At 41.3% G+C, this 12,400-nt stretch overlaps 1 protein-coding gene across 5 annotated transcripts in view; it reads right to left on the bottom strand.

Moving 5' to 3' along the window:
* Positions 1-12,400, bottom strand: part of ASPH (aspartate beta-hydroxylase) — a 223,983-nt gene that overhangs the window by 137,765 nt on the left and 73,818 nt on the right. For all 5 annotated transcript variants that reach the window (XM_069731394.1, XM_069731396.1, XM_069731393.1 and 2 more), the window contains one exon: positions 3,308-3,376. In XM_069731394.1, the coding sequence (XP_069587495.1) occupies positions 3,308-3,376 (69 nt within the window). The remainder of the gene's footprint in view (positions 1-3,307; positions 3,377-12,400) is intronic.

Here is a 12,400-nt window from a genome sequence, read left to right on the forward strand (position 1 = left end):
TTATGCTCATCTGCTGCCATCTTCACCTTTCATCACCGCTGCTCGTCGGTCTCCGGCATCTTGTGACCTCCCGGATCACTCCAGGGTTTCATGGAGCGAGCAGAAGGTCACTCTTCAATCCAGGTCTGAGGGCTTTGCTCTGGCTCTCATAAGAATTGCACTGAGAGCTTGTGACGTAACTTCCGGACAGTCAAATTTCCGGTCAAAAGATGGTGTCGCGGAACCGGAGCGGCGTTGAGAAAAGGTGAAGATGCTAGAGATCGAGTATAAGACCCGGAGCTGGGACCTTACATTAGAAGCACCACTCCAACACTAAAGAAAAAAATACATATGCTGGAGTGATGCTTTAACCAACATTCTTACATTTGTATTTGCTTAACCCCTTCACGACAGGGTCAAATTCTGTTTCTGAGTTTTCGTTTTTCCTCCTCTTCTTCACAGGGCCATAACTCTTATTTTTCGGTCGACAGACATATGAGGGCTTGTTTTTTGTGTTGTACTTTTGAATGACACCATTCATTTTACCATACAGTATACTGGAAAACGGAAAAAAGATTCCAAGCGGGGAGAAATTGTGAAAAAAAAACCCTGCAATTCTGACATTTTTTGGGAATTGTTTTTACCCTGTTCATTGTGCTGTAAAAATAACTTTACAATATGATCCTGCCCATCAGTACAATTCCTGCGATATCAAACATGTCCAGTGTTTTTAAATTATTTTAGTGGTGAAAAAATAAAAAAAATTAAAAAAATCAGAAGTCTGCAAATAAAAAAATTGGGGGGTTAGGTAGCCATTTTCCGAGACCTGTAACGTTCTATTCTTTTGGTCGATGGCGATGTGTGACTGCTTATTTTTTGCGGGGAGAGATGTTTTTATTGACACAATTTTGGGATAGATGGAACATTTTGAGCACTTGTTACAGCATTTACTGTGGCATTACAGTGACCAAAAAGCTTCGATTTGGTGTTTTATATATTGATACATCGGACTTTTCTGAAAGCGGCGATATCACATGTGTATTTTCATTATATTTTTTTAATATCCATTTTTAATCAGGGAAAAGTGGGGTAATTTGAACCTTTTTTTTCATATCTTTCAAATTGTTTTGATTTATTTTTTTTACCTGATCTCTCCTGCTATATACAGCAATGCCACATATAGAAAAAAAAATCACGGTCTCCTTTGAAGTGCGGCACAAGCAGGTTTTCAAAGGAGCTCCGTAACGACAAGCATGGAGGGACTTCAGCAGACTCCTGGGTGTCACAGCAACCCAATGGCGACGCGCGATCACGTCACGGTCCCGCAGATGAGTGAATGGAGTCACACCCCCCATGCCGTATTAAAGGCCACTGTCAGAGACTAACAATCCCAGGCAGGGCTCCTCTCCATCTGCAAGTTTTACAGACCGGTAATACACAGCCATCACCATGTGAGCCCGCACCATACAGTGCTTCAGACTTGCGCCGTACATGTACGGCAGATATCGTAGGGGTTAAAGAGTAACCCGTCATTTTCATTTCATAAACCAATAGTACACATGGAAATAAGAGAATTTGTAAGAAATCTTATCAGACAAATCTGCTTCTTTCTCCGCCAGGACTGATAATTTATTCTCAAAATTCAGAATTTACAGGTAAAATCTGTACCCAGTGAAGACAGATTGTTCCATTACTGAGATAGGAGACGGCGGCGGCTGCTGCTGAGGAGATTCTTTATAAAGCAGAGGGAAGGAGGAGGTAAGTACTAGATGCAAAACTCCTTCCTTCCGTCTCCTTTTATTGATAAAGAATCTTATAAAAACCAACAATCATCTCCTATCTCAGTAATGTAACCATCTGTCTTCACCAAATACAGATTTTACCTTGGAATTGAGAATTTAGAAAAATAAAACACCGGCCCTAAAAGGAGAAAGATTTCTCTGATAAAAATAAAACTCATTTATCTTATTGTGCACGACTAATTTATGAAATCTAAATTAAATCTACAATACTTTTATTCACGGTCTACATCCTGCCGCTGTTGGGTTGTAAACAGCTGATGAACATCGGTGTTGGATTCTCATCGCCCGACATGGACTACCTTTCGGATAGATGGGTCATTAATATCAAATTGGTGGAAAACTCCTGAATATCATATTAAAATCATATTAAAAAGGGAATGTCCACTACTCAAGACAGCACCTTCCTAAATATATTTTCAAATGTAGCATAAAAATCCCCGATACTCCCCTCCCACACCAGCGATGTTCCAGTAATGTTGGCGCCGGATCTCTCGAAGTCACTGTAAGGTGTTATCACATGAGCCGTGCAGCCGGTCCGCGCCTGCCACAGGGCTGCTCTGCTCTTACTGCCTTTATAGGTGTTATGCAATGAGCACACCAGCCCAAACTGCCAGCTGATTGGCTGCAGGGCTCACGTGGCGTAACGTCACGCAAAGTTCGGGAGACCCGGCGCCAACATCGTTGGATAGGTGCCAGCGTGAAATACAAATACAGGATATTGTTATTTTACATTGGAGAATAAAATATTTCAGAAGCCTTTAACACTTTGGGCTTTTAGGTTATGTTCCCACGATGAGTATTTGGGGAGTTTTTGATGTTGCAGATTTTCTGCTGCATTTCTAGAAAGTGTTGTGTTTTCTACAAAGATTTATGACCTGTTTAGACAAGCCGACCTCACTTCCATGCACACAGAAAGATCAAAGTTAACAGCAGAGGTTTACTCAGGATGCTGTGCTGCATAGAATGATAATTTTTAAGCAAGCCTAAAAATTATTTCACCCAATAACTAATGTTTTTCCATATTATTTAGGCAATTGCCAGACCAATAATAATATTCTTAGGATTGGAACACTCCTTATCCGTCGGTGTATGGGAACTTAGTCAAACTTTTCTGGCAAATATTGTAACTTAGGTACAAATACTACTCAGTCACTGATGACTCAAACAGGACGTATTAAAGAATTTCTGGGGATTTATTTTCAACTATCTACAGTATATTAAAAAAGCCTGAAATCTTAACACTTTTCACTTTGGCACACAAAGGCCCATAAAACAGAAGCTACAGTATACTGTGCTGAGTCCCCCAAATCATCAAATTAGACAAAATGGTCTTGTATAAAAATAAAACTTCTACAATCTGAAAAAAAAAAAAAAAACGATTAGAAAAAAAAATAGACAATATATTTTTACATAATAAAAGAAAAATTGGATTTTTCCCCATCGCTTTTAAAACAATAGTAACTTATGAAATGCTAAAAGAGAAGAAAAAAATAGAAGATTTGAGACTGGGTCAGAAGAGGGCTTACCTGACGGCAGGGAGTCGGTCTCATCAAGGTCTTCAGAAATTTTCTTCGATACGATTCTCTCTTTCAGTCCTGCATTTCCCAGTTACAATTTATTAAAATAGTGACTACATGCAAAAGTGAAAATTCAAATAACAAGTTCACATTTATGTTTGCTCATGTCCCCAAAACTCCACGCTCTGTGTATTCCCAATGGCAACACACAGTACTCTGGCCGTCACCCTCCGGACAGGACAGGGTGGTAAGCAGCAATGGCAGACACGACTTACCATCCGGACAGCTTATTTCAGCCTCCCTATGGCTCACGATCCTGTATGCCTATAGAGTGTGGCTTCATGGCTACAACTTTTAGGGCAGGTGATTACGGCCATACATCCTCTCGGCCGAGAGAATCGGGCGGATTATGGAAATCACACCCAGTCGGATCAGAGTGTGAACATAGTGTAGTGTGCTTAGATGTTCTTGGACGAGGCAGCGGAAATCGGACTGCATTAAAATGTCATCCGAGTGCAGTCCGCCGTTTCCCATAAACTCATTAATTTGAATAGCAGAATGCGTTGCAAATATCGGATCAAACTTTGTCCAAGGAAAACTTGCAACATGACCGACAGTGAGGAAAACAATAAAATAGATTTGAAAAAAATTTAACATATGCACGGGGCCATAGACTACCTTTGGTAGAGCACGATCCAATGTTTTCTTGGATCACACTTAGACCAATAACTACGCTCCTGACGAAGCTGCTGTTGCAGTGAAACGCGCGTCGAGGTGCGCTCAGCTGGTACGACCCCTCTCTCCCTGGTTCAAGCATGACCACAGGTAGATATCACTCTTAGCTGTGACTTATCATTTAGTTGGAGACTATTGTGCCTATTATGGGATGCTAGAGTGGTGCACTAGTTATACGTATGCCGTGGATTTACTATATATTTAGCAGAACTAGGGAGTTATTAGCATGCTATGGTCACCTGTATATTATGGTCATTTGCTATTTGACATGTGATATATATTAGGGGTCTTATCAGTCTGTAGCTTCTGTTCCGATCCTGTATCCGTTCACTGTAACGTCTCACCAGTATGTTATTTGATTTATATGTATTTTAGATTTTTTGTAATAAAAGTTGTGGTTTTTAACATTTATCTTGCGATCCAGAGTCTTCATAGTTCTCTATTGGTGTGCAATAACTACGCTTGTCTGCACCTGCCTTTAATAGAGGTAATCTATGGTGAACCAGTCAGTGAGAACATGCCACTTATATGGCTTTGCTTAAAGGGGTGGTGCCAAGTTTGAAAGTGATCTCCTAGCCAAAGGATAAGCAGTAACTTCCCACCTGCTCAGGGTACAATCACTGTGACCCTATCCATCCTCAGACTGGAGCACAGTATGACTGGAGCGAAGGTCGAACATGCGCACTCACCCCATTCATTCTCAGTGGGACCGCTGGACATAACCATATCCAGTACTCAGCACTTCCGTAACGAATGAATGAAGAGCAGTGCGTATGCTTGACCTCCGCTCAGATGTCCTTGTCTACAAAAATACAGTATATCTTTTATTTTGTTTGCTGGTATATAGCAAATATGTATACATCATGTATAAAACTATAAAAGCATACAGTGGCATGTAAAAGTTTGGGCACCCCTGGTCAAAATTACTGTTATTGTGAACAGCTGCGCAAGATGAAGATAATAATATAATATAATAATAATTTTTATTTATATAGCGCCAACATATTCCGCAGCGCTTTACAAATTATAGAAGGGACTTGCACAGACAATAGACATTACAGCATAACAGAAATACAGTTCAAAACAGATACCAGGAGGAGTGAGGGCCCTGCTCGCAAGCTTACAAACTATGAGGAAAAGGGGAGACACGAGAGGTGGATAGTAACAATTGCTTTAGTTATTCGGACCAGCTATAGTGTAAGGCTCAGGTGTTCATGTAAAGCTGCATGAACCAGTTAACTGCCTAAGTATGTAGCAGTACAGACACAGAGGGCTATTAACTGCATAAAGTGAATGAGAACATTTTTTTTTTTTTTTAAATAGGCCACACAGGGATCGTTAGGTTAATGCATTGAGGCGGTAGGCCAGTCTGAACAAATGAGTTTTTAGGGTATGCTTAAAACTGTGGGGATTGGGGATTAATCGCATTAACCTAGGTAGTGCATTCCAAAGAATCGGCGCAGCACGTGTAAAGTCTTGGAGACGGGAGTGGGAGGTTCTGATTATTGAGGATGCTAACCTGAGGTCATTAGCGGAGCGGAGGGCACGGGTAGGGTGGTAGACCGAGACCAGAGAGGAGATATAGGGTGGTGCTGAGCCATGGAGTGCTTTGTGGATGAGGGTAGTAGTTTTGTACTGGATTCTGGAGTGGATGGGTAACCAGTGTAATGACTGGCACAAGGTAGAGGCATCGGTGTAACGGTTGGTGAGGAATATGATCCTGGCAGTAGCATTCAGGACAGATTGGAGCGGGGAGAGTTTGGTAAGAGGGAGGCCGATTAGTAGAGAGTTACAAGAGTGTTACAAGAGTGTTACAAGAGTGTTACAAGAGTGTTACAAGAGAGTTACAAGAGAGTAGAGAGTTACTGGAAATTATAGGCCAGTAAGTCTAACCTCTATTGTTGGTAAAATATTTGAAGGGTTTCTGAGGGATGTTATTCTGGATTATCTCAATGAGAATAACTGTTTAACTCCATATCAGCATGGGTTTATGAGAAATCGCTCCTGTCAAACCAATCTAATCAGTTTTTATGAAGAGGTAAGCTATAGGCTGGACCACGGTGAGTCATTGAACGTGGTATATCTCGATTTTTCCAAAGCGTTTGATACCGTGCCGCACAAGAAGTTGGTACACAAAATGAGAATGCTTGGTCTGGGGGAACATGTGTGTAAATGGGTTAGTAACTGGCTTAGTGATAGAAAGCAGAGGGTGGTTATAAATGGTATAGTCTCTAACTGGGTCGCTGTGACCAGTGGGGTACCGCAGGGGTCAGTATTGGGACCTGTTCTCTTCAACATATTCATTAATGATCTGGTAAAAGGTTTACACAGTAAAATATCGATATTTGCAGATGATACAAAACTATGTAAAGCAGTTAATACAAGAGAAGATGGTATTCTGCTACAGATGGATCTGGATAAGTTGGAAACTTGGGCTGAAAGGTGGCAGATGAGGTTTAACAATGATAAATGTAAGGTTATACACATGGGAAGAGGGAATCAATATCACCATTACACACTGAATGGGAAACCACTGGGTAAATCTGACAGGGAGAAGGACTTGGGGATCCTAGTTAATGATAAACTTACCTGGAGCAGCCAGTGCCAGGCAGCAGCTGCCAAGGCAAACAGGATCATGGGGTGCATTAAAAGAGGTCTGGATACACATGATGAGAGCATTATACTGCCTCTGTACAAATCCCTAGTTAGACCGCACATGGAGTACTGTGTCCAGTTTTGGGCACCGGTGCTCAGGAAGGATATAATGGAACTAGAGAGAGTACAAAGGAGGGCAACAAAATTAATAAAGGGGATGGGAGAACTACAATACCCAGATAGATTAGCGAAATTAGGATTATTTAGTCTAGAAAAAAGACGACTGAGGGGCGATCTAATAACCATGTATAAGTATATAAGGGGACAATACAAATATCTCGCTGAGGATCTGTTTATACCAAGGAAGGTGACGGGCACAAGGGGGCATTCTTTGCGTCTGGAGGAGAGAAGGTTTTTCCACCAACATAGAAGAGGATTCTTTACTGTTAGGGCAGTGAGAATCTGGAATTGCTTGCCTGAGGAGGTGGTGATGGCGAACTCAGTCGAGGGGTTCAAGAGAGGCCTGGATGTCTTCCTGGAGCAGAACAATATTGTATCATATAATTATTAGGTTCTGTAGAAGGACGTAGATCTGGGTATTTATTATGATGGAATATAGGCTGAACTGGATGGACAAATGTCTTTTTTCGGCCTTACTAACTATGTTACTATGTTACTATGTTACTATGTTACAATAGTCCAGACGAGAATGAATAAGTGAAACAGTAAGAGTTTTTGCAGAGTCGAAATTAAGAAAAGGGAGAATTCTAGAAATGATGAAATTATCTCTGAAAGGCCTAAAGTTAAAAATGACGCATTTACTCTATTTTAGACAAAAAAAAATCCTTGTATATTCCTTTCTTTTATGTAGCAGAAACCCAGGCACCTCCATAAGGTTATTCCTCTGTACATCAATGCATCCAATGTGAGAAGGAAAATATAATGGAAGTGATCAACCACTAAAGCTACAACATTTTTGATTTCAGCAAATACATGATCATAACTCATAAAAAGTTAAGAGGGGTTGTCCCACGGATAAAAATTTCATTTCAATCAATAGATCTTGGGGTGGGTGAAAAAAAAAAATATACGGTATATATTCAGACATTACATTATGGGATCACAACTGATTCTCTTTCAAGTAAAACATTTTTTACAATAGGCAGAGAAATGTTTTACCTCACAGAAAGAATCAGCTGTGATCCCTGCTGTAATGTCTGTATGCTCTTGTTTCCTCCCCTCTCCAGGAGCTGTGATATGATCAGACCATGTTCCTGCACAGTCAGACACGGCCATTACACAGTACACAGCAGGGGCACATTTATAAGATTATCTCAGCACAGGAACATTTTATTTAAACACTTCCAATTATGGAAATCATTGTTATTTGAAGATCTATTCACTCCTAAAAAAAGAAACGGTAAAAAAAGAATTTGGATGATCACTTAACCCCTCTGTGACCTTAGACGTACTATCCCGTTGAGGTGCCCTGGGCTTATCTGACCCTGGACGGGATAGTACGTCATAGCCGATCGGCCGCGCTCACGGGGGGAGCGCGGCCGATCGCGGCCGGGTGTCAGCTGCTTATCGCAGCTGACATCCGGCACTATGTGCCAGGAGCGGTCACGGACCGCCCCCGGCACATTAACCCCTGGCACACCGCGATCAAAGATGATCGCGATGTGCCGGCGGTGCAGGGAAGCACCGCGCAGGGAGGGGGCTCCCTGCGGGCTTCCCTGAGCCCCCCGCAGCAACGCGATGTGATCGCGTTGCTGCGAGGGTCTCCTCACCTCCCTCCCTGCTCGAGCCCCGGATCCAAGATGGCCGCGGATCCGGGTCCTGCAGGGAGGGAGGTGGCTTCACAGAGCCTGCTTAGAGCAGGCACTGTGAAGGCTGCAGCGCTGCATGTCAGATCAGTGATCTGACAGAGTGCTGTGCAAACTGTCAGATCACTGATCTGTGATGTCCCCCCCTGGGACAAAGTAAAAAAGTTAAAAAAAATTTTTCCAAATGTGTAAAAAAAATAAAAAAAAATATTCCAAAATAATGAAAAAAAATATATATATATTATTCCCATAAATACATTTCTTCATCTAAATAAAAAAAAAAAAACCAATAAAAGTACACATATTTAGTATCGCCGCGTCCGTAACGGCCCGACCTATAAAACTGTCCCACTAGTTAACCCCTTCAGTAAACACCGTAAGAAAAAAAAAAAAAAACGAGGCAAAAAACAACGCTTTATTATCATCCCGCCGAACAAAAAGTGGAATAACACGCGATCAAAAGGACAGATATAAATAACCATGGTACCGCTGAAAGCGTCATATTGTCCCGCAAAAAAAGAGCCGCCATACAGCATCATCAGCAAAAAAATAAAAAAGTTATAGTCCTGAGAATAAAGCGATGCAAAAATAATTATTTTTTCTGTAAAATAGTTTTTATCGTATAAAAGCACCAAACCATAAAAAAATGATATAAATGAGGTATCGCTGTAATCGTACTGACCCGAAGAATAAAACTGATTTATCAATTTTACCAAACGCGGAACGGTATAAACGCCTCCCCCAATAGAAATTCATGAATAGCTGGCTTTTGGTCATTCTTCCTCACAAAAATCGGAATAAAAAGCGATAAAAAAATGTCACGTGCCCAAAAATGTTTTCAATAAAAACGTCAACTCGTCCCGCAAAAAACAAGACCTCACATGACTCTGTGGACCAAAATATGGAAAAATTATAGCTCTCAAAATGTGGTATTGCAAAAAATATTTTTTGCAATAAAAAGGGTCTTTCAGTGTGTGACGGCTGCCAATCATAAAAATCCGCTAAAAAACTCGCTATAAAAGTAAATCAAACCCCCCTTCATCACCCCCTTAGTTAGGGAAAAATAAAAAAAAATGTATTTATTTCCATTTTCCCATTAGGGCTAGGGTTAGGGCTAGGATTAGGGTTAGGGTTAGGGCTAGGGCTAGGGTTAGGGCTAGGGTTAGGGCTAGGGTTAGGGCTAGGGTTAGGGTTAGGGCTAGGGTTAGGGCTAGGGTTAGGGCTAGGGTTAGGGCTAGGGTTAGGGTTGGGGCTACAGTTAGGGTTGGGGCTAAAGTTAGGGTTAGGGTTTAGATTACATTTACAGTTGGGAATAGGGTTGGGATTAGGGTTAGGGGTGTGTCAGGGTTAGAGGTGTGGTTAGGGTTACCGTTGGAATTAGGGTTAGGGGTGTGTTTAGATTAGGGTTTCAGTTATAATTGGGGGGTTTCCACTGTTTGGGCACATCAGGGGCTCTCCAAACACGACATGGCGTCCGATCTCAATTCCAGCCAATTCTGCGTTGAAAAAGTAAAACAGTGCTCCTTCCCTTCCGAGCTCTCCTGTGTGCCCAAACAGGGGTTTACCCCAACATATGGGGTATCAGCGTACTCAGGACAAATTGGACAACAACTTTTGTGGACCAATTTCTCCTGTTACCCTTGGGAAAATACAAAACTGGGGGCTAAAAAATAATTTTTGTGGGAAAACAAAAAGATTTTTTATTTTCACGGCTCTGCGTTATAAACTGTAGTGAAACACTTGGGGGTTCAAAGTTCTCACAACACATCTAGATAAGTTCATTGAGGGGTCTAGTTTCCAATATGGGGTCACTTGTGGGGGGTTTCTACTGTTTAGGTACATTAGGGGCTCTGCAAACGCAATGTGACGCCTGCAGACCAATCCATCCAAGTCTGCATTCCAAATGATGCTCCTTCCCTTCCGAGCCCTCCCATGCGCCCAAACGGTGGTTCCCCCCCACATATCGGGTATCAGCGTACTCAGGACAAATTGGACAACAACATTTAGGGTCCAATTTCTCCTGCTAACCTTGGAAAAATACAAAACTGGGGGCTAAAATATAATTTTTGTGGAAAAAAAAATATTTTTTATTTGCATGGCTCTGCGTTATAAACTGTAGTGAAATACTTGGGGGTTCAAAGCTCTCACAACACATCAAGATGAGTTCCTTAGGGGGTCTACTTTCCAAAATGGTGTCACTTGTGGGGGGTTTCTACTGTTTAGGTACATTAGGGGCTCTGCAAACGCAATGTGACGCCTGCAGACCATTCCATCTAAGTCTGCATTCCAAATGGCGCTCCTTCCCTTCCGAACCCTCCCATGCGCCCAAACGGTGGTTCCCCCCCACATATGGGGTATCAGCGTACTCAGGACAAATTGGACAACAACTTTTGGGGTCCAATTTCTCCTGTTACCCTAGGGAAAATACAAAACTGGGGGCTAAAAAATAATTTTTGTGGGAAAAAAATTTTGTTTTATTTTTATGGCTCTGCATTATAAACTTCTGTGAAGCACTTGGTGGGTCAAAGTGCTCACCACACATCCAGATAAGTTCCTTAGGGGGTCTACTTTCCAAAATGGTGTCACTTGTGGGGGGTTTCAATGTTTAGGCACATCAGTGGCTCTCCAAACGCAACATGGCATCCCATCTCAATTCCTGTCAATTTTGCATTGAAAAGTCAAACGGCGCTCCTTCCCTTCCGAGCTCTCCCATGCGCCCAAACAGTGGTTTACTGCCACATATGGGGTATCAGCGTACTCGGGACAAATTGGACAACAACTTTTGAGGTCCAATTTCTTCTCTTACCCTTGGAAAAATAAAAAATTGGGGGCAAAAATATAATTTTTGTGAAAAAATATGATTTTTTATTTTTACGGTTCTGCATTATAAACTTCTGTGAAGCACTTGGTGGGTCAAAGTGCTCACCACACATCCAGATAAGTTCCTTAGGGGGTCTACTTTCCAAAATGGTGTCACTTGTGGGGGGTTTCAATGTTTAGGCACATCAGTGGCTCTCCAAACGCAACATGGCGTCCCATCTCAATTCCTGTCAATTTTGCATTGAAAAGTCAAATAGCGCTCCTTCCCTTCCGAGCTCTCCCATGCGCCCAAACAGTGGTTTACTGCCACATATGGGGTATCAGCGTACTCAGGACAAATTGGACAACAACATTTTGGGTCCAATTTCTCCTGTTACCCTTGGTAAAATAAAACAAATTGGAGCTGAAGTAAATTTTTTGTGTAAAAAAGTTAAATGTTCATTTTTATTTAAACATTCCAAAAATTCCTATTAAACACCTGAAGGGTTAATAAACTTCTTGAATGTGGTTTTGAGCACCTTGAGGGGTGCAGTTTTTAGAATGGTGTCACACTTGGGCATTTTCTATCATATAGACCCCTCAAAATGACTTCAAATGAGACGTGGTCCCTAAAAAAAAATGGTGTTGTAAAAATGAGAAATTGCTGGTCAACTTTTAACCCTTATAACTCCCTAACAAAAAAAAAAATTGGTTCCAAAATTATGCTGATGTAAAGGAGACATGTGGGAAATGTTACTTATTAAGTATTTTGTGTGACATATCTCTGTGATTTAATTGCATAAAAATTCAAAGTTTGAAAATTGCGAAATTTTCAAAATTTTCGCCAAATTTCCGTTTTTTTCACAAATAAACGCAGGTACTATCAAAGAAATTTTACCACTATCATGAAGTACAATATGTCACGAGAAAACAATGTCAGAATCACCAGGATCCGTTGAAGCGTTTCGGAGTTATAACCTCATAAAGGGACAGTGGTCAGAATTGTAAAAATTGGCCTGGTCATTAACGTGCAAACCACCCTTGGGGGTAAAGGGGTTAAATTCTAAGATACAATCACAATAGAACCATTTTTTTTAGGCACTAAATTTTATCAGCATGGACAAGAAACAAGTGTATCCCGACAAAA

This window comes from Ranitomeya imitator, chromosome 6 (assembly GCF_032444005.1).
Source record: "Ranitomeya imitator isolate aRanImi1 chromosome 6, aRanImi1.pri, whole genome shotgun sequence".
NCBI lineage: Eukaryota > Metazoa > Chordata > Amphibia > Anura > Dendrobatidae > Ranitomeya > Ranitomeya imitator.